The sequence below is a fragment of the Chiloscyllium plagiosum genome, chromosome 1, assembly GCF_004010195.1.
Source record: "Chiloscyllium plagiosum isolate BGI_BamShark_2017 chromosome 1, ASM401019v2, whole genome shotgun sequence".
NCBI classification, from domain to species: Eukaryota; Metazoa; Chordata; class Chondrichthyes; order Orectolobiformes; family Hemiscylliidae; genus Chiloscyllium; species Chiloscyllium plagiosum.
The window spans coordinates 12274016-12294121 of NC_057710.1; the positions used below are offsets into that span (position 1 = coordinate 12274016).

A 20106-nucleotide genomic window follows, 5' to 3' on the forward strand; every position below is an offset into this window, starting at 1 on the left:
CCTCTTCGCTGTCCACTACACCTCCAATTTTGGTGTCATTTGCAAACTTACTAACTACCTCTTGTGTTCCCATCTAAATCATTTATGTAAATGACAAAAAGTAGTGGACCCAGCACCGATCCTTGTTCTACTCCACTGGTCACAGGCCTCTACAGGCACCGATCTACATCTCGCTGTATCCTTTAACAACTTAATACACTATCCACAACTTCACACATCTTTGTATCTTACTAACTCAACCATCTACGTTTTTATCCAAGTCATTTATATATATCGCAAACAGCAGAGGTCCATTACGGATCCCTGCAGAATACCAGTAGTCATGGGTCTCTAGCCTGAGAAACACCCTTCCACTACTACCCTCTGTGTTCTATGGGCAAGCCAATTCTGTATTCAGGTGGCCAAGTCACTGTGGCTCCCATGCATCTTAATCTTCAGGATGAGCCTACCATGAGGAACCTTGGGAAAAGCCTTAGTAAAATCCACGCAAACAATATCCACTGCTCTACTCTTATCGATCACCTTTGTCATCTCCTTGAAAAATTCAATCAGGTTAGTAAGACATGACCTGCCCTGTCCAAAGCTATTGTCCTTATTTAGGCCATGCTTTTCCAAATGAGTGTAAATCCTGTCCCTACAAGTTCTCTCCATTAGCTTCCCAACCACTGATGTGAGATTCAACTGTCTATATTTTCCTGGATTATCCCTATTTCCCTTTTTGAATAGAAAAACAATATTAGCTACTCGCTAGTCCTCCAGAATCTGTGTGATGGCGAGCAAGGATACAAAGATCTTGGTCAAGGCCCCAGCAATCTACTGTCTTGCCTCTCTAAATTGACGTTTCGGGCAAGAGCCCTTCATCAGCAATGTCCATTTCTGATGGACGGCTCTTGCTGGAAACATTGATTTTCCTGCTCCTCGGATGCTACCTGACCTGTATTTTTCCAGCACCCCACACTCGACTCTGATCTCCAGCATCTGCTCTCCTCACTTTCTACTAGATATCATTTGGCCCTGGTAATTTATCCACTTTAATGTCTTCAAGAGATCCAACATCACTACTTTCTTGATCTCAAAATGCCCTGGCATATTAAGTCTGCATCTCACAAATCTCGTTATCTTCCATATCCTTTTCCAGGGTGAATACTGATGCAAAGTACTCATTTAGGATCTCCCTCTCATCCAAGTACAAGTTTCCTCCTTTATCCTTGAGTTCTCCCTAGATATCCTTCTAATATGTGTAGAATGCCTTGAGAGTCTCTTTAACCCTATTTGTCAAGGTCATTTCATGGCCCTTCTAATTCTCTGCTTAAGTACTTTCCTTCTTTCCTTATATTTCTCACTGCCCTGTCCAATTTTAGCTTCCTAAGCCTTGTGTATGCTGCTTTTTCCCTTTTGACTAAATTTACAACCTCCCTTGTTAGCCAAGGGTCCTTTACTTTGCTGTCCTGTCCCTCCTCCTTACTGGAGCATGCCAGTTTTGAACTCTCATCAGCAGGTCTTTAAACAGTTCCAACATGTCAAATGTGGACTTGCCTGATAACAATCCTCCCAATTAACAATCCTTGGCTCTTGCCTAATACTGACATAATTTGTCCTCCCCCAATTTAGTACCTTCCCACAAGGTCCTGACTTACCCTTTTTCATAGCTACCCTAAGGCGTTGTAATCACTGTTTCCAAAATGCTCTCCTACTGAAAGGTCAGTGATCTGGCCAGGCTCATTAGCCAATACAAGGTCCAGTATGACCCCTCTTGTGGACTGTCCACCTAATGTGTTTCAAGAAACCCTCTTGGATGCACTTAATGAATTCTGTTCTGTCGAAGCATCTTGCTGTCAGGGAGTCCTAGTCAACATTGGGTAAGTTAAAGTCACCTACTGTGATTACTGTTTGTATTGAACCTTTCCATAATCTGCCTACGTATTTGTTCCTCAATCTCTCGGTCGTTATAGTATTTTCCTATCAGAGTGATCTTACACATTTTTAATTTTTGAGCTCTAACCATATTGCCTCAGTGGATGAGCGCTCCAACATGTCCCCTCTGAGTGCAGATGTAACCTTCTTTCTGATTAGTAATGCAACTCACCTACCTCTTTTACCTTTATCTCTATCTTGTCTAAAACAACTCATCTAAGCATTGATAATACCTTAGGTTTAGAAATGTAACGAATGGAGTTCTTTGAGACCGAAAATAGACGTGACTTTTTATTTCCCCTAAGTTACCACATGCACATTCAGGAACAGAGGGGTGCTTTCTATTCAATGCTAAGGCTGTTGAAAGATTTATAATTACAATTTGGAGAACTTGTGTTTTTGGATTACATCAGATCAATGCACCAAAGATTCTAAGCATATTTTCTTCACTTTTGAATGCACAAGTAGACTTTTCCATTTAGATAACGTTGAGATAACGCTGGTCAATGTAGTGATCCATATAGTTTTGAGAGCTGATGTATGACTCTAATTAAACACATCTACATTACAATTCAGTGCATAATAATGACACTTAATCAAAATATTTAATGCTTATTTATCAAGATGCTTCCATTCCCTCGACCAATGATCATGAACTCTCCAATGAATGAGGTTCCACAAGCAGCATCCAAATAGTAACGAAAGAGGGAGGAAATAGAAACTTTTTTTGTGTGGCTTAGAATGGCAATCAGACCTCAGAAGAGGTGTATTCAAGGTTGTGGCGCTCAGCCTTTCCAAACTACAAAAAACCCACGCAAATTAAAGCAGGCTCAGGAAAGCATTGCAAATCAGAAATTGCTGCAAAAGTTTTTGTCATTTTAATACCAATAGGAGTCATCATTCCTTCCCATTCCATAATGCATCTCATTCATGGTTTTTTGATTGCTTGATTTTCTTAAGTATTTCCTTTGTGTTCCTCAGTATATTTGATGTTACAAAATTGTTAATGTATATACTTTTAAATTGATTCAGCATCTTGAATTAAAAAAAACCTCTCATTTTGTCTACAGATCAAATTTGTCTTTCCTTATTCAAGCTGTGAATAGCCGAGGGAGGTTAGTATTACCATTTTGTTCTGAATGTTGTATTTCCAAACTGACAGATTTATATGTGCGAAACTAAAGTTTCCGTTATTAAACTTTGGGTGGACCTGCTGCCTTGATTTATTTGATTTTTTTTTAAGCTAAGTTCTGTAGTGGGAGAGTCTTAGTTTGATTGTTGGCCATTCTAAGTTGAAGATTACCTCTGTTGATCCAAGAATGCAGTGTAACTTCAGTTTGAGCATGTGTTCATTTCTAAGCTCTGGTGTGGTGGTTTTACTTTTTGGGTTAGTTATTGTGCCAGTCAACACCCTTGAAGAAAACATTGTGACAGAAGTCAAGAGGCAGGACTCCTTTATTGGGGTTCATATGTGGGAGAGCAAGAGAGGATGAAAAATGTAATTTTTAGTCAAACCATGTTTTGCTTTTCTTTCTTTCTGGATAACATGTCATGATGGAGAATTGCAAATGTGCATCAATGTGTTTCCATTACAGTTGTCTGGGTGATGTGCTTTTCTGCCAGAGTATCTCTCTATACTCATGTAAAAGAGACAGGTTTAGTATCATATAATCAGGAGGTAGCTCTTCAGCCCATTTGAACTTGCTCCACTATTTAATATGATGGTAGCTGATCAAACATTTTAATGCTTTTTATCCACACAATCTCCATAACAATTTTCACGATTGATAATCAAAAGTTTATCAACCTCCATCTGCGATATACTCTGAGTTCCAGAGTCTTTGGAGTACATAATTCTGAAGATTCACCACCATCTGAAGAGGTGGAGGTGAGGGGTGCTCTCCTCTCCTCAGTGTCATTCCCCCATGTAATTAAACTGTGCCCCCAGTTCTACACTTTCCAACCAGGAGAAACATCTTGCCTACATCCACCTTTTAAGTTACTTGTAGGTCTCAGTGAGATCACCTCTCACTCTTCAGAGTGTCAGCTTGCCCAATCTCACTTTATGGAGCAATCCCACCATTCCATGAATAAGTCTGCTGAACATTTGTTGCTCTACCTGTGACAGTAATGTCTTGCCTGAGATGAGGAAAGCAAAACTGCGCACGCTATTCCAGGTGCAGTCTAACCAAGGTCCTGTGTAATTCATAGACTCATAGAGATGTACAGCATGGAAACAAACCCTTCGGTCCAACTCATCTATGCCGACCAAATATCCCAACCCAATCTAGTCCCACTTGCCAGCACCAGGCCCATATTCCTCCAAACCCTTCCTATTCATATACCCATCCAAAGCCTCTTAAATGTTTCAATTGTACCAGCCTCCACCACTTCCTCTGGTAGCTCATTCCATACACATGCCACCCTCTGCATGAAAACATTGCCCCTTAGGTCTCTTTTAAATCTTTCCCCTCTTACCCTAAACCTATGCCCTCTAGTTCTGGACTCCCTGACCCCCGGGAAAAGACTTTGCCTATTTACCCTATCCATGCCCCTCATGATTTTGTAAACCTCTATAAGGTCACCCATCCGCCTCTGATCCTCCAGGGAAAACAGCCCCAGCCTATTCAGCCTCTCCTTATAAGCTCAAATCCTCCATCCCGGCAACATCCTTGTAAATCTTTTCTGAACCCTTTCAAGTTTTACAACATCTTTCCGATAGGAAGGAGACCAGAATTGCATGCAATATTCCAACAGTGGCCTAACCAATGTCCTGTACAGCCACAACATGACCTCCCAACTCCTGTACTCAATACTTTGACCGATAAAGGAAAGCATACCAAACGCCTTCTTCACTACCCTGAAATTGAAGCAAGACTTCACTCCTCTTGTACTCTAACCCTCTTGGAATAAAAACTAACGTTCTATTAGCCTTTCTAATAACTTGCTACACCTATTTGTTAGAGTTCAGTAACTTATTAAGTTCAGTAATGTCAAGTTCCATTGCACTCTTCACCTTCCAACTTCTCACCATTTTAAGAAATATTCTGCACAGGTATTCCTCTTGCAGAACTGGATAACTTCAAATTTTCCCTTATGTTCCACCTGCAATGTTCTTGTCCACTCCCTAAGTCTGTCTAAATCTTCCTGACAATGTTTGAAATCTTCCTCACAATGCACATTTTGAATAAGTTCTGCATCATCTGCAGATCTGAAAATATTTCATTTTGTTTCCACATCCAGATCAGTGATATATGTTGTGAGCAGCTCTGGCCCAAGTACAGATCCTTGCAGTACTCCACTCGTCACAGTCTGTGAATACAGAATGACCAGTTTATTCCTGCTGTTTTGTTTAGTTGGCTAATCCTTAAACCATGCCAGTAGATTGTGCCTCAGTCCTCTTTCACATTTGCTACCAAACTCCTGTTGGGGCAGCTTTATCAAAAACCTTGTTTTATGGATTAGGGTACACTAAAAATTAATTGAAGAACCTTTTTGAAGACTGTGGAATTGAATCGAACTTGGGACCCCGGTGCTGTGAGGCAGCAGTGCTAACCATTGAGCCACTGTGCTGCCCTGTGATTGAAGTGTTGTCAGAAACTGAAGGTTTCTGTGAACTTTAGTGAATAAATCAGGCTTTTCAGTCTGTAACCACCAATCTAAATGATAACTGTAGTTTTCATAGTTTAAGAAATGTTTACTCTGTCTTTCTTTATAGGATCATCTCATTGGATAACCACATAAGCAAATTCCTCATTAAAACGGTAAGTTACAAATGTGTACAGTTTCTCTTCACTTACTGTCTGTTTAAAACTTGTAACTGGATGTTACTGTTTCACTGTAGAGGTACAATAATAAAACTGTAAAAGTCATGAAAACTTGACTATTTCTGTCCTGACAATATTCATGTTCATTTAAGTTTGTTTAATATAAAATTTATAAATGGTCTTGCTGGGTGCAGAAAAGTTTCAGTCCTCATTGTGATGGCCCTTTTCTTTCCCACAAGATCACCAGCTATTTTTTTTTGCTAGGACCAGATCTTGGGAGTCCACAGTCTGATATTGCAGTGGTGACCAGAAAGCTATCCAGAAGGTTTAAAACCAGAACACATATTCCAGTAGTGGCACCACCAGCAGTATACCCACCAGAGGGTGGTGGCTCAGGCATCCGCATTTGCTACTTCGCCTCCTGGATTGTATTCCACCTTGCAATTGTTTGCACTTAATATGAGAGCCCACTACTGAATTTAACCTGAAGCTCTGGGTGGCATCGTTTGTCCTCTAGGAGCCCTAGCAGGGGTTTGTGGTTTGTTACCATTACAAATTCACATCTATAAAAGGTATTGGTGGAACTTTCTCTTTCACACTGAAGATGATCGTCAAACCTACCTTCGCTATCTGTGCGGATTTGCACTCTGCATCAGCTAAAGCCCAGGAAGCATAAGCTATTCTGCATTCCCCTCCTTTGGGCCATCTGTGAGCCAGCACAAACCAATACTTTATGGGGAGGCATTGCATGTAAGCACCAGATGTCGCTTTGGATCATCGTGTGTCAGTACCTTAGACGATGAAAGCTGCTGCTTCATTTCACCTTGGCTATAAGACTTGCTGTTTTTCAATAGCAGATGTAAGGGCGCCAGTGTGGAAGCCAGATTATGTAGGAACTTCTCAGAATAAAAGGACAAATCCAAGGAAAGACTTAAGCTCCAGTACAGATGTGAAAGATGGGACACCTTTGATCGCCCTCACTTTATCTTCCAAGTGTAATCTGGTCTTGGCGCCTCTGCAGCCCAAATACTTCAAGTACTTGGGTTCCTGGAACACACATTTTTCTCTTAAGGCATATGCCCGCCTCAGAGAAACACCTAAGGACTTTGTGAACTTAGACAAAGTGCTGTCTGTTGGTCTTCCCTATTACTGGCATGTCATGCGGATAAATGGCAACCTGGGGTAGACCTTTGTAGGTGCTTTTGCATGGTTACATCGTTAATTCCACACACCAAGTGGTGTCCCAGCATCTCATTAAGGGTTAAACCAAAGTTGTATGCCTCTGCCAGTCATCTTAACCTCAGAGTTGTAGAGACCTATACAATGGAGACAGCCCCCCCCCTTCCCAAACTAGTCCATGCTGACCAAACTGTTCATCCACACTCATTCCATTTCCCTGCATTTGGCACATATCCTTTCAATCCTTACCTATCCATATATTTTTCTCTTTTTATTAGCACCAGCAGCACACAGTCAGTGCCCTAAGCTGAGGAGACTCTAAATCTCCTGGTTATGTTTTTTTCCTTTTTCTCTTTTTGTGCATGCAGGTATGAGACACAGTGAAAGACAACAGGTGTACAAGCCTTTATTCAATTTCTACCATTAGGAAGAAAGGAAACACCAGGGTGGGGCAGTGACAAGCCGTGCCCTTCTCAGAGGGCATTGTTGCATGATCAAACAGTGAAGGGGAGGGCAGGGATTAAATCAAAATAGAATTGGAGGGGGAAATTCCTATCTATATATTTGTCCAAATGTCTTTTTAAACGTTATTGTTCCCGCCTCAACCATTTCCACTGGTGTACCATCCTCTTTTTTTTTTTTAAAAGAAGAAATTGCCCGTCTGTTCTGTTTTATTCTTTCCCTCTAACCTTGAACTGATGCTCTCTATTCCTCGATTCCTCAACCCTGGGAAGAAGACTGAGTGCATTCACCCTATCCATGCCTCTCATGATCTTCTATACCTCGATAAGGTCCCCCCCCCCTCAGTCTCCTACACTGAGGCATGAGAAAAAAGTCCTAGCTTGTCCAACTTCTCCTGAAAACTCAGACTATTGAGTCCTGGCAGTATCCTTGTAAATTTCTTATGTACTCTTCCAGTTTAATAGTATCCTCCCTACAGAAAGTTGACCAAAACTGAACGCAAGTCTCTCAAATGCAGCCTCACCAAGGTCCTGTACAATTGCAACATAGCTTCCCAACGTCTGTACTCAGTGCCCTGACTGATGTCACTAGCATATGGTGCTGAGAGTAATTCGGAGATTACCACCTTCAACTAACAGTCTGCCTCGGAGTATGCAGAGGTCCTTGTACAGTGTTTTTTATTAATCTATGGAATGGTCTGTGGAAATGGACCATTCAGCCCAAGTCCACACTGACCCCCAAAGAACATCCCACCCAGACCCATTTCCCCCTACCCTAAATCTGTAACCTTGCACCTCCCATAGCAAATGTACCTGACCTTTTATATTCCTGTATACTGTTGTCACTTTAGCAAGGCCAATCCACCTAGCTTGCACATCTTTGGATTGTGAGAGAAAACATGAGCACAGAGTAGAAATGGCGCAGACACTGAGAGAATGTGCAAACTGCACACAGGCAGTCAGCCTTGTGTGAAACGAACACAGGTCCCTGACGCTGAGAGGTAGTAGTACTAACCACTGAACCTTCCATGATTGTTCAAAGTTCTGGTGTTGGATTTGTACAGATGTTCATCATTCAAGTCCATGATATAATGGTATTGATGATTTTTTACATTCCTTTCATCCAAAGTATTGCAAGTCTGCAGCTTGCCTTCTTATCAGAAGTAGCTTCCTTGTTCCTTGTTACATTTGTCATTGACTAGTTGTTTGAAAACATAACTTTCCTGTGTTGTAATTAATTCCTTATATTCAGCAGCGGGGCAATCACTTATTCTTGTGGCAGAGGCAGCCAATTATCCAACTGGTACTCTTATCAACAAACACATTGACTTTGACCCCATTTACCACCCTCTGGGGGAAAAAGAAATGGGGGGGAGAAAACAGGAAATGGCACCAACCCAAGGAAACCTAAACCCATAAATAGAAAGCAGGTCACGAACACCCCTGCTTCACCGGAGACTCACTGATGTTACCTAGTATGGTGACAAAACGTTTGAAAACTAACCTTCGAGCTCAGTGAACAAACTTACATCCATAACAAACCGGTATAAAAACAGTTTTGCTCGTGTAGCTTCGACTCCCTCTTTTTAAAATGTTTTAATAACCTATTTTTCGAGTCAACTTAAATGTTATGATACACCCCTGAAATAGGTGGGACTTGAACCTGGCCTTTTCAGTCCAACGGTAGGGAAACTACTGTTGTGCAACAAGGGTCCCCACAGAAACACGTCTGGACAAGGGCGGCCCTGAACTTTTGCTAGTATGCCAACTCCGTGGAACACCCTTCCCACAAAAATGTATGGATTTTTCTGCTGTACCAACTCTAGCTCTGGTTTCAATTCCTTTTTTTTCCAGCTGTGGTTAATTGCTTTTAATCCCTATGTAACAGCTTGTCTAATAGCTTAGCCCAGACAGAGTTATTACTACTACTTTGTGTGTAATAGTTCATCTTTGTTGATTATTTCAGTCCATTAACAGTTAGTAAAGTTCTGAAGTTTACACTATCATAATGATATGGGAAGAAAGCAAGAACTGGGTACATAGTAAGATGTTCAGCCATGATCCTATTGAATGATGGAGCCGGTTTAGAGCGCTGAATGGCCTAATCATTTTCCTATTTACTTTGTTTATATTCTTCTAAACATTCCAGTATGGATCATGGAGTAATAATGGATTTTCAAGGTCGACTGATTTAATGTTTTTTTTCTGTTATTTTGTGACCCTATTTTGAGTTTGGTGTCCTGACTTGATTTTCATTTCTAATTGTCTTTCAGGCAACCATGACTGTGTATGACATTCCAGATGTAACAGGAGGAAAAGGGACCATAGGGTCCGTGGTGTTTTCTGAATCGTTTTTGGAATCAAAGTTGTTTCTCAAAGAAAATGGTAAGTGGAATAATTAGACATGAATTAATTTTACAGACTGTTTGATTAAAGGAGTATTGTTTTTCACCTTTTACACATGTTTTGGGTAATAGTGGGGAAGAGTTGGAGAGATTACCATGCTTCCTTGGTCACTCAAGTCTCGGACTTGAACCAGAGTTTCTTGATCCTCAGTGACATAGATGATGTTAACGAAGAGACAATGTGAAGAATAACTGGAAACAGCGAGTTATAAAGATTTGTAGACTAATGAACTAAGTGGACAAACTTTTATTCAGTGAAAAGTATTCCACTTTGGATCCAAGAAATAACAATTGGAATATTTTTCCAATGGTGAACGTCCAGCTATTGTTAGGGAAAGTAATTTTGAGGTCAGTATTACTTCAAAATAAGTACTAAAGATTATTTCCCAGTAGAAATAATAACTCTACACAAGGTTTTTTATTTATGATTTTATATTGAGGAGACTTTTAAATACAAGAGTGTAGAAATTATGTTTCAACTGTACAGAATCATGCTTAGATAATATCTGTAGTGCTGTTACACTTCAATTTGGATACCACTCCCTAGAAAATAGATATTGGTCGCTGAGGCCAAATTGCACAAAGTTTACATTTCATTCCACTTAGAATACAAAGGGACAATCAAATTCAGAATTTGCTGGAGTACAATAAGCTTTACAGGGAAATCTAGAACAAAGTGGCTAATAAAAATTAGAGGCAGTTCAGGGCTGAAATCAGGCACAAGTGAAAATCTGAGCTAATCTCAAAATTTACATGGTTGTCAACTGGAATTTTCAGGAGATAGATCAACAGATTTTTATTATGTCTAGTATTAAAAAGTAGTGTCAAAATTGACCAAATGGAGGGATAAATTAGGCATGTTCTTTTTCAAAGCCAAAAGAGGCATGAGAATCAAGGTTGGCCATGAGCATGATAGACTCCTTAATTACCTTAGCCAGATAAAATTGAAATTAGAAAACAGGAAACGGCAGATTATTAAATAGCTGGTTGTATCAATCTTCATAGTGTGTCAAAAAGGATGAGATGCAACAAAAATTTGAAAATATATCTAGGAGAGGAGCTAATTAGATTCAAAACAAGTTTGTTTTTAAAAGTTGCAGAATTAATAAAGTTGAACATTGCTAAATTTCAAGTCAAATTGTTCTCTTAGAATGAGAAATTGCAGTCAATCTACTATTTGGAGGTAAGGGCAATAAACATGAAGTGAAGGTCAATATTTGACGAAGGTGTTGGGAAGTTACTACATTTTTTTCTGGATAGTGACTGAACATTTGGACAAATATGAACTGATGAGGGAGAGTTAGCATTACTTTGTAAAGTATAAGTAACGTTGAATGAATTTTGTTTAATTTTTGTTTGAGCAGCTAACTTCTACCAGATGCAAATTTAATTGTTAATGTTATTTATATGTAAATCTTTAATCTGTTTTCTCCTAGAAAATGGATGAGTATATGGAATTGAAGGAAATCAGTCGGCTTAGAGAGTCAATTGGCTCAACAGTAGCAAAAAATGTGATAATGGGAATGTAATCAAATTAGCAGAATGTAACTTGGTAATCATTTATTTATAAGTAACTTAGATAAAGGTATTGAGGACTGTTTAACTAAGTTTTTGCTGACGCCTGCAAGCTAGATGAGAACAGAAAATCGCTAAGGGGCGTGAGTGAGTAAAACTGTAACAAATAGAAATCAATTTGGAGAAGTGGAAGATCATTCACTGTGAGGCTGAGGTAAGATGGATCTGAGCATTTTCTAAATGGTAAGAGGGTAGCAACTGTGGTAGATCATAAAGGTTCATGAGACCGAAATGCAGCAATCACAAAAACGTCTGGATGGGTACAGAAATTAAAAAAGACTTATTTTGACCTTTTATCCTCAAGAATATTAGAATACAAATTAAAGTCATAACAACAACAGAAGAAGGGGAGGAAATTTGTGCTGTCATCAAGCAACAAGCTGTTCTATGGGACAGGGAGACAAACAATTTTTCTTTAGGTAGAGAGAGAATCATTCAGAACTTCAGTGTGTGCAGATTTTATTTGGAGAAAAACGGCCTGTATCAACAGTAGTTAGTTTATCACTGTTTTTCCAGAATAGCAGGACAGGAGAAGGAATTCATGAGAAGCTCCAGGAAACCTCAGTGTAGAAGAGGAGTTTACGGAGCCTGGGTTAAGAAATTAATGAGCTATGTCAGTAGTTAGTTTAGCGGTCTCATGAAGAGACTTTTAATTAAAGAAAATAATATTGAGGTTTTCCACAAAGGTTTTCCAGAAAGAAACCAACTGAAGATGGAACTTTAAATGGAAATAGGGTAACCTTTCACTGAGGTTTGAGTATCTGTAAAATTATTGTTGATTGGAAAAATATTGAATTTTTAATTTTTTATAACTGTAGGAAGACTACTTCAAATATTTCTCTTGTGTAAAACCATTTTTTTTTCAATTTCCATGTGAAACCATTTTTGTTTTTCAATTTCCGTGTAATAATCTTTGAAATTCATTTGCAGGTACATGTGAATCTGTTCAGTGACTGATCGCCATGTAACTAAATTGCAAAAATAAAACTCAAGTCTGCCAAACCAGCTTGCAGTCTGGGATCTGACTTGCAGCATGAATGCATTTTGTTATAATCATGTTTGGATTAATGAAAATGGGAAAAAGCTTGAGTGGAGCACATTTGGGCCAAACAGCTTATCTTTATTTAGCTTTGTAATCCCATGTAGCCACTTGGTTGATTCATCACAGAGTCAGTCCCCATTACAATTCACTACAATCTTCCTTAAACTCACCTGCAAACGTCTATTGGTCCAAATCAAGTTTTTTTTAATGCATGCAAAGCTGAAAGTGGTGAATTTAATTTATTGGAAAATGCTTTTAACAGTAACTAATTCGAGCTGTTTGATTGTTCTTGCACATTCTCTTCTAGCATGCAATGTAACTTTTCATGGCAGCAGTGGCTCAATTTGATGATAATTTCTATTCAGGATCTTAGGTTATTTTTGAGAATTAACGAGCTAATTCTTTGTGGGGCACTCTTGCCCAGAGACAGTCTTTTGGAGCAAGATCAGTTGTTGGCTCAGGAGGGCTCAGCATAGTAACATCCAAATGATTGGGTCCTTCTTAAGTGGGTACAGTTTTGTGTTTGGACTACACAGGAGAAACATCCAGCCTGCGAAAAGAAAGCATCTAAAACTCACTTTGTCCTTCATGTATAAATAGTAACAAAAGTAACAACAACTTCTGGTAGCTGTTCTTACATACTTTTCCCTAAAAAGTGCTCTCTGAAAATTGCCTGTTGAAAGAAAATAAGTAGAAAAGCCACCTTCTACTGAAAGGGGCAAATTTTCCAATTTGTGAATGAAAGACAACCTTGTCTTATCAGTAAAGAACTGAAAGAAAGTGGAAGGAGCTGAAAGAAATACAACTCCTCAACTTCTGTGGTTTGGATTGGTGTTGTTAAACTCTTTTTCTCCCTGCTGTTTGACTTTTCTTGCACTTGACATCTTTGTTTTTGCCTCTACGTATCCATTGGCATGTGTCCATTTTAAAAAGGAGAGTTTTAGTTATAGTGTTATAAGTCGAAGTTTGGGTTTCTTTCTTGCCATTAGTTATAAACGGTTGATTTTCATAAGTAGCTGGTAATGCCATAAACCTAGAGTCCATATTCTTTTATCTGGAATTAAACGACTAGGTAAAATTGAGCAATTTGGTCGTTGAATCAAGTTTGCACTTTGGTAATCACACTGGAAGTACTGGAGCTTGATTTCTTGATTTCTTACAGCAGGATATAGAGAAGCTGCAGAGCTGGGCAGAAAGGTGGCAAATGGAATTCAATGTAGCTAAATGTGAGGTGATTCACTTTGGGAAGAATAACAAAAAGATGGGGTACTGGGCTAATGGTCGGATACTTGGTAGTGTGGATGAGCAGAGGGATCTTGGTGTCCATGTACACAGATCTCTGAAAGTTGCCACCCAGGTAAATAGTGCAGTGAGGAAGGCATATGGCGTACTGGCTTTTATTGGTAGAGGAATTGAGTTCCGGAGTACTGAGTCATGGAATGCCCTGCCAGCAGCAGTGGTGGACTCTCCCTCTTTATGGGCATTTAAGCGGGCATTGGATAGGTATATGGAGGATAGTGGGTTAGTATAGGTTAGGTGGGTTTGGATCGGCGCAACATCGAGGGCCAAAGGGCCTGTACTGCGCTGTATTCTTCTATGTTCTATGTTCTATGTTTACATAATCATTGTATGCAATGATACATTGAACATCTGGGTTGATGTAATGAATGACAGGTCAAGTATCTTGTACGTTGAAATAAGTCAAGAGTGGCTTGCACATCTGGTGATGAGTGGGAAATTACATTGCAGTCATTTGCATGTTGTAACATGGAAGCCAAATTACAGAGTTTTCCATCTGTATTCAACACTTCCTCCAAAAGAGTAAATGCGTCATTCATTCACCGAACTTATGAGGATTATTCTTTGCTTTGAGGTACCTTTTCCAGTATAAGATTAGTTATTTTCGATGTGGGTTGGTGTGATGTGCGGCACATGACCACATGAAGGGTGCCATGAATAGATCTCTTTATATTTACATAGTTGAGGACACTATTTACTGTAAGACCAGTGTGAAATGACATATCAGTCAGACTCAATATTGAGATTCTATGATAAGTGCTGACCTTGATGTTATTGAATAACTATACTATGTATGATAACTATACTCTGTATGATATCTATTCAAAACATGTACTATTATAGCATTTTGACATCCTTGACTTGTTCTGCGAAAGGAAATATTTACATTTTTTTGTTAACAGATGTTGCATGCTTCTATCAAATCTCCTCTTAACATCTTATGCTCTAAGGATTTTTTTTCCCAACTTTTGTAAAATAAAAGCAAGTTGTGGATGCTGGAAATTTTGAAATAAAAACTTGAAGTGCTGAAACAGGTCCCAGATTAAGTTTCTGCTCCCTGGTGTGCACTGCAGTGACCAAATCTGACTCCAGCACAGGCTCAGCGTCAAAGATCCTTGAACTGTAGACTCTTCGTGCAGATGTGGATGCAGTAGATTATATTGGCGTCCACCAGTTCCCATTCATCCCTATTCGTCTTCTGTCCCAGAAATACATTTTTATCCATATTGGCACTGTTCCTTTAATCTTCCTATCATATTGTGGGTATTTCTGTTAGTTCTGGACTCAACTATTAAAATGCACTCTTGGTCTCCCATTTTCTAACCTTGGTAAACTTGAGATAATTGAAAACTCTGTTCCCTGTGTCTTAACTCAGTAGGTCCTATTTTCTTGTCACCTCTATGTTTGCTAATCTACATTTGCATATACATCCAAAACCTCAACCTGAGCTACAAATCTTCTCAAAACTTGCTATGATCTAAATTTGTTCCTGGTCAAGCAATGTCTTCATTTACAAATTCCCATCCTTGTTTTCAAATGCTTTTTTTTTTAATGGCCTCATTCCTCTATCTTTAATCTCCTCCAACCCCACAGTTATTGAGTTATCGATGCTGTACTTTTCTGACTACTTATGCATACCAATTTTAATTGCTCCACCATGGTAGCCTGACTTTAGTTGCCTCGGCCCCAAACTCTGTAATATCCTTCTAACGTAGTCTCGCTATCTCTCTCCGAGTCCTTTTAAGTTATTCCTAAAACCTCCCCATTTGGCTAAGCTTTTGATTATCTATCCTAACATCTCCTGTGTGCCTTGGAATCACATTTCTTTTGTCTTATGAAGCACCCTGGGACACAGATCTATATCATGACATTAAATGTACTGTGAGTCGGTGAGTACTTAAACAAAATAATGAGTTGTTCTCTTCTTGCACTGCAGATGGCACCATGTCCACAGATAGTAGCTATGTAATTCTCACAGCGACTGTTCCTCGATATGTGTCCTGGATGGTAAGTAACTTGGGGAAAAAAAAAATTGCAGCATATTAATGTTATTGTTTGAAACCGATCCAAAACTAATGAGTCTCATTTAGTTGGCTGAATGGCTTGCTCTTGTTCCAGTTTCTCCAACAAAGTGGCCATTATAGCCATCTTCTCATAAGTCTACCTTTTCAATTATTGATCATTCTTCCGAAATTGCTCTTGACCAGTTGATGAATTGACCTTGATCTGCTGAGGTTCTTTGGGTGGACATGTATCCATAGTGCTGTCAAGCAGGGACTCCCAGGATTTTGATTAAATAGCATTGAAAGAGCAGAGATGTAGTTCCCTGTCAGGATAATCTTTCTTATTCGTGGGATTTGTGTTGTTGGCTAGACCACCACTTATTGTCCATCCCTGGTTGCCTTTGAAAAGGTGGTGGTGAGCTGCTTTCTTGAACCACTGCAGTCTGTTCACTATCTATCTATACACTCTCAATGCTGTTCAGAAAGTACATAGAACATAGAAGAATACAGCGCAGTACAGGCCCTTCGGCCCTCGATGTTGCGCCGATCCAAGCCCACCTAACCTACACTAGCCCACTATCCTCCATATGCCTATCCAATGCCCGCTTAAATGCCCATAAAGAGGGAGAGTCCACCACTGCAACTGGCAGGGCATTCCATGAACTCACGACCCGCTGAGTAAAGAACCTACCCCTAACATCTGCCCTTTACCTACCACCCCTTAATTTAAAGCTATGCCCACTCCCTCCACATCCTTCCTATGGTATGGCGACCAAAACTGCACACAATACTCCAGATGTGGCTGCACCAGAGTCTTATACAACTGCATAAGTTCCACTCTGACACAGTGGCAGTGAATATCAGTATATTTCCACCTCAGGATGATGAGTAGCGTGGAGAGAAACTTACGTTTGGTGGTCCTCTACATATGCTGCCTTGTCTTATATTGACATAGTTGAGGGTTTGAGATGCTGCGGAAGGAAAATTGCTGCATTGCATTTTGTAGATAATGCAATTTATCTCCACAATTTCTCTACTTTAATGGAGCTGAGTATTGTTGGAGCTGCACTTATCCAGACAAGTGGAGCCTATTCCATTACACTGTTGACTTGTGCCTTTGTGGATGGTGGACTGACTTTGGAGAGTCAGGAGGCAAAAGTGAGGACTGCAGATGCTGGAAACGAGAGTTTAGATTAGAGTGGTGCTGGAAAAGCACAGCAGATCAGGCAGCATCCAAGGTACAGGAAAATCAACATTTCGGACAAAAGCCCTTCATCAGGAATGGAGGTAGGGAGCCTCCAGGGTGGAGAGATAAATTGGGGGGGGGTTGCTAGGGAGAAGGTAGTAAAGAGTAGAAGTCAGACAGGAGGGTGGAGCGGATAGGTGGGAAGGGAGATTGTTGAGTCCAGAGCTAACAGAAATACCCTCAATATGATAGGAAGATTAAAAGGGACAGTGCCAATGTGGATAAAAATGTGTTTTTCTCCCTTTGTCAAACACTTTTTCCCTTGACATCCAGGGTTTCTCACCTTCAAAGATGAAACTTGTTGAATTTCACTCCCCATCTGCATGATCATAGTTTTAAAATTTGAATCGACTGGACAAAATACTTGTTAACAAGCAGGTAGACCTATGTAATTAATAATAGATAATTCAATTGTGTTTTCTGAGGGCTTTAATGATTCATTTACTTTACTCCAGTGTTGAATTGGTTGACAGAAATGTAGTCAATTAAGAATGTGTATTCCAGTCTTTCAAACAATTAAATATTTTATGTATTTTCCCTCTTATTTCTTTGCGTTGATTCTTTAATGTGGAGGTGCTGGTGTTGGATTGGGGTGGACAAAGTTAAAAAATCAGGGTCGAGAGTGTAGTGCTGGCAGTATTCAAGGATTGGGATTCCTGATGAAGGGCTTTTGCTGGAAATGTCGACTGTCCTGCTCCTTAAATGTTGCCTGACCTGTTGTGCTTTTTCAGCACCACACTCTTGACTCTAATCTCCAGCATCTGTAATCCTCACTTTCACAACGTTAAAAATCACACAACACCACCAGGTTATAATCCAACAGGTTTACTTGGAAATACTAGCTTTCAGTTACCTGATGAAGGAGCAGCGCTTTGCAAGCGCGTAGATCCAAATAAACCTGTTGGATGATAACGTGGTTATGATTTTTTTAACTTGATTCTTTAAACCATTGTCTGGAAAGTATTTTCCTTCAAACTTGCCTTTTTGATCTTTGTCATTCATCCATCTTTCTGTCTGTGTAGTTGTCCGACCCTTTGTGTTCTTAGCTGCCTTCCATGAATGAAAATGAACACAGAAATAATTTGTCATCTGTTATTTCTAAAATAGTTACTTTTTGAGGTCAGATGTAAAGTATAAAATCGCATTTCATTGATGAGAAGTTTATAACAAAGTTAAGTCTGTTCAGTTGATTGATATCATTTTTATTTGCTTGGGGGAGGGAAAACAGGTTTGATTTTAGTAATGCCCGGAGTCTCATTTACATTTTCATGTAGTTTAGTTGCATTCAGCCAGACTTATAACGGCAAACCACAAAGTCTATTGTCATGACTTTTTGTGTCTAATTCAATCAGACATAATGGGAGCAGAGTTATGCTATTTACCCCATCATGTCTGCTATGTTTCTCAACCCCATTCCCCTCCCCATAACCCTCAGACCCTTACTAATCAAGAAACCAGCTATTTCTGTCTTAAATACACTCAATGCATTTGTCTCTCCAGCCTTCTGTGACAATGGGTCTCACAGATTCACCACTCTGGTTGAAGAAATTCCCCATCTCAGACCTAAAGGGTCAGCCCTTCACCTTGAGGCTGTGCTGTTAGGTTCTAGTGAGCCCGACAAGTGGAAACATCTTCTCCACAACCACTTATCTCTGTCTTTCAGTGATTTCTAAGTTTCAATGAGATTTCCTCCTCATCCTTTTAAATGCCCTTGAGTACACAGCCAGCATCCTCAACTGCACCTAATTATGACAATCATATTCCTTTCTGTTCTTCATTTAGCTGATTGTATTTTCTTTAGTTGTCACTGTGGGTAATTGAGAGTTGGCTAAAACTGTCTTGCGTTTCAATACAAAAACAGGAGTTCTCTAACTATAACTCAATACAATTTGAATACATAATCAAGAAATGTTCAAAACACAGCAGGCTTGGTCGAACCAATGGAATGAGAAGCAGTTAACATTTGGAGTCAAATTCAAGTCTTCTGAATTAAAAGAAGGCAGAAGTATTAGGCTTTTATATTATTTGAATGCAGGAAGTGGAGGAAGAATAAATGGGAAGACCAAGTACATGTTAGGTGATAGTAATTGAGAAAAATTTCAATGGAAACACAAGTTATAGCAGAAACAAAGCATTTGTCCTAAGTGAGAATTAATAGAAGCAGCCTTGTACAAAACAACAAACTTGGAAGACCACATTCAGACAGTGTACCATTGTCGATTGTGATCATAGCACAGCAACAGACCCTTCAGTCCAATTCTATCTCCGATGTTAGACTGGCTTCTTGAGAGTGAACAGAAAGTGACTGGTGTGGATGCGGTCCCTGGCTGTGCACCCAGATCATGTGCAGACCACATGGCAGAGTATTCACAGGAATCTTTAACATCTCCTTACTATGATCTGAAGACCCCACCTGCTTCAAGAAGACTGCCATTATCCTGGTGGCAAAGAAAAATCATTGTGTGCCTCAGTGACCACTGCTGCCTGGTGGCACTGACCTCCATAATTATGAAGTGCTTTGAGAGGTTAGCTGTGGTTCACATCAATTCCTCCCTACCAGATTGCCTTGATCCTTTGCAATTCCATGGCAGATGCTATCTTTCTGGCTCTACACTCCTCCCTGGAACATCTGGATAACAAAGATATGTATGTCGTTCTCCTACTTATTGACTACAGCTCTGCCCTCAATGCCATAATTCCAAAAAACTTATTTCTAAATTTCTAGGTCTCGGCTCCCCCTCTGTAATTGGGTCCTCCACTTCCTGACCCAGAGAACTGCAATCGGTAAGACTGGATGACAACACCACCTCCACTGTAGTTGTTAACACTGGCACTGCACAAGGCTGCTTACTCAGCCCCCTACTGTACTCCTAATATGGAGAAAGTGAGGCCTGCAGATGCTGGAGATCAGTTGAAGAGTGTTGGAAAAGTACAGCTGGTCAGGCAGCATTGAGGAGCAGGAGAGTCGACGTTTCGGGCATAAGCCCTTCATCTGGAATACGCTCAGGATTGTGAATGTAGAACATAGAAAAATACAGCGCAGTACAGGCCCTTTGGCCCTCGATGTTGCGCCGATCCAAGCCCACCTAACCTACACTAGCCCACTATCCTCCATATGCCTATCCAATGCCCGTTTAAATGCCCATAAAGAGGGAGAGTCCACCACTGCTACTGGCAGGCATTCCATGAACTCACAACTCGCTGAGTAAAGAATC

At 40.0% G+C, this 20106-nt stretch overlaps 1 protein-coding gene across 4 annotated transcripts in view; it reads left to right on the top strand.

Annotated features, from left to right (window-relative positions):
* The window catches only part of dnaaf9 (dynein axonemal assembly factor 9), a 227511-nt gene that overhangs the window by 81184 nt on the left and 126221 nt on the right, over positions 1–20106 (top strand). For all 4 annotated transcript variants that reach the window (XM_043696504.1, XM_043696418.1, XM_043696328.1 and 1 more), the window contains 4 exons: positions 2985–3029; positions 5633–5678; positions 9595–9706; positions 15579–15649. In XM_043696504.1, coding sequence (XP_043552439.1) covers positions 2985–3029; positions 5633–5678; positions 9595–9706; positions 15579–15649 — 274 coding nt within the window. The remainder of the gene's footprint in view (positions 1–2984; positions 3030–5632; positions 5679–9594; positions 9707–15578; positions 15650–20106) is intronic.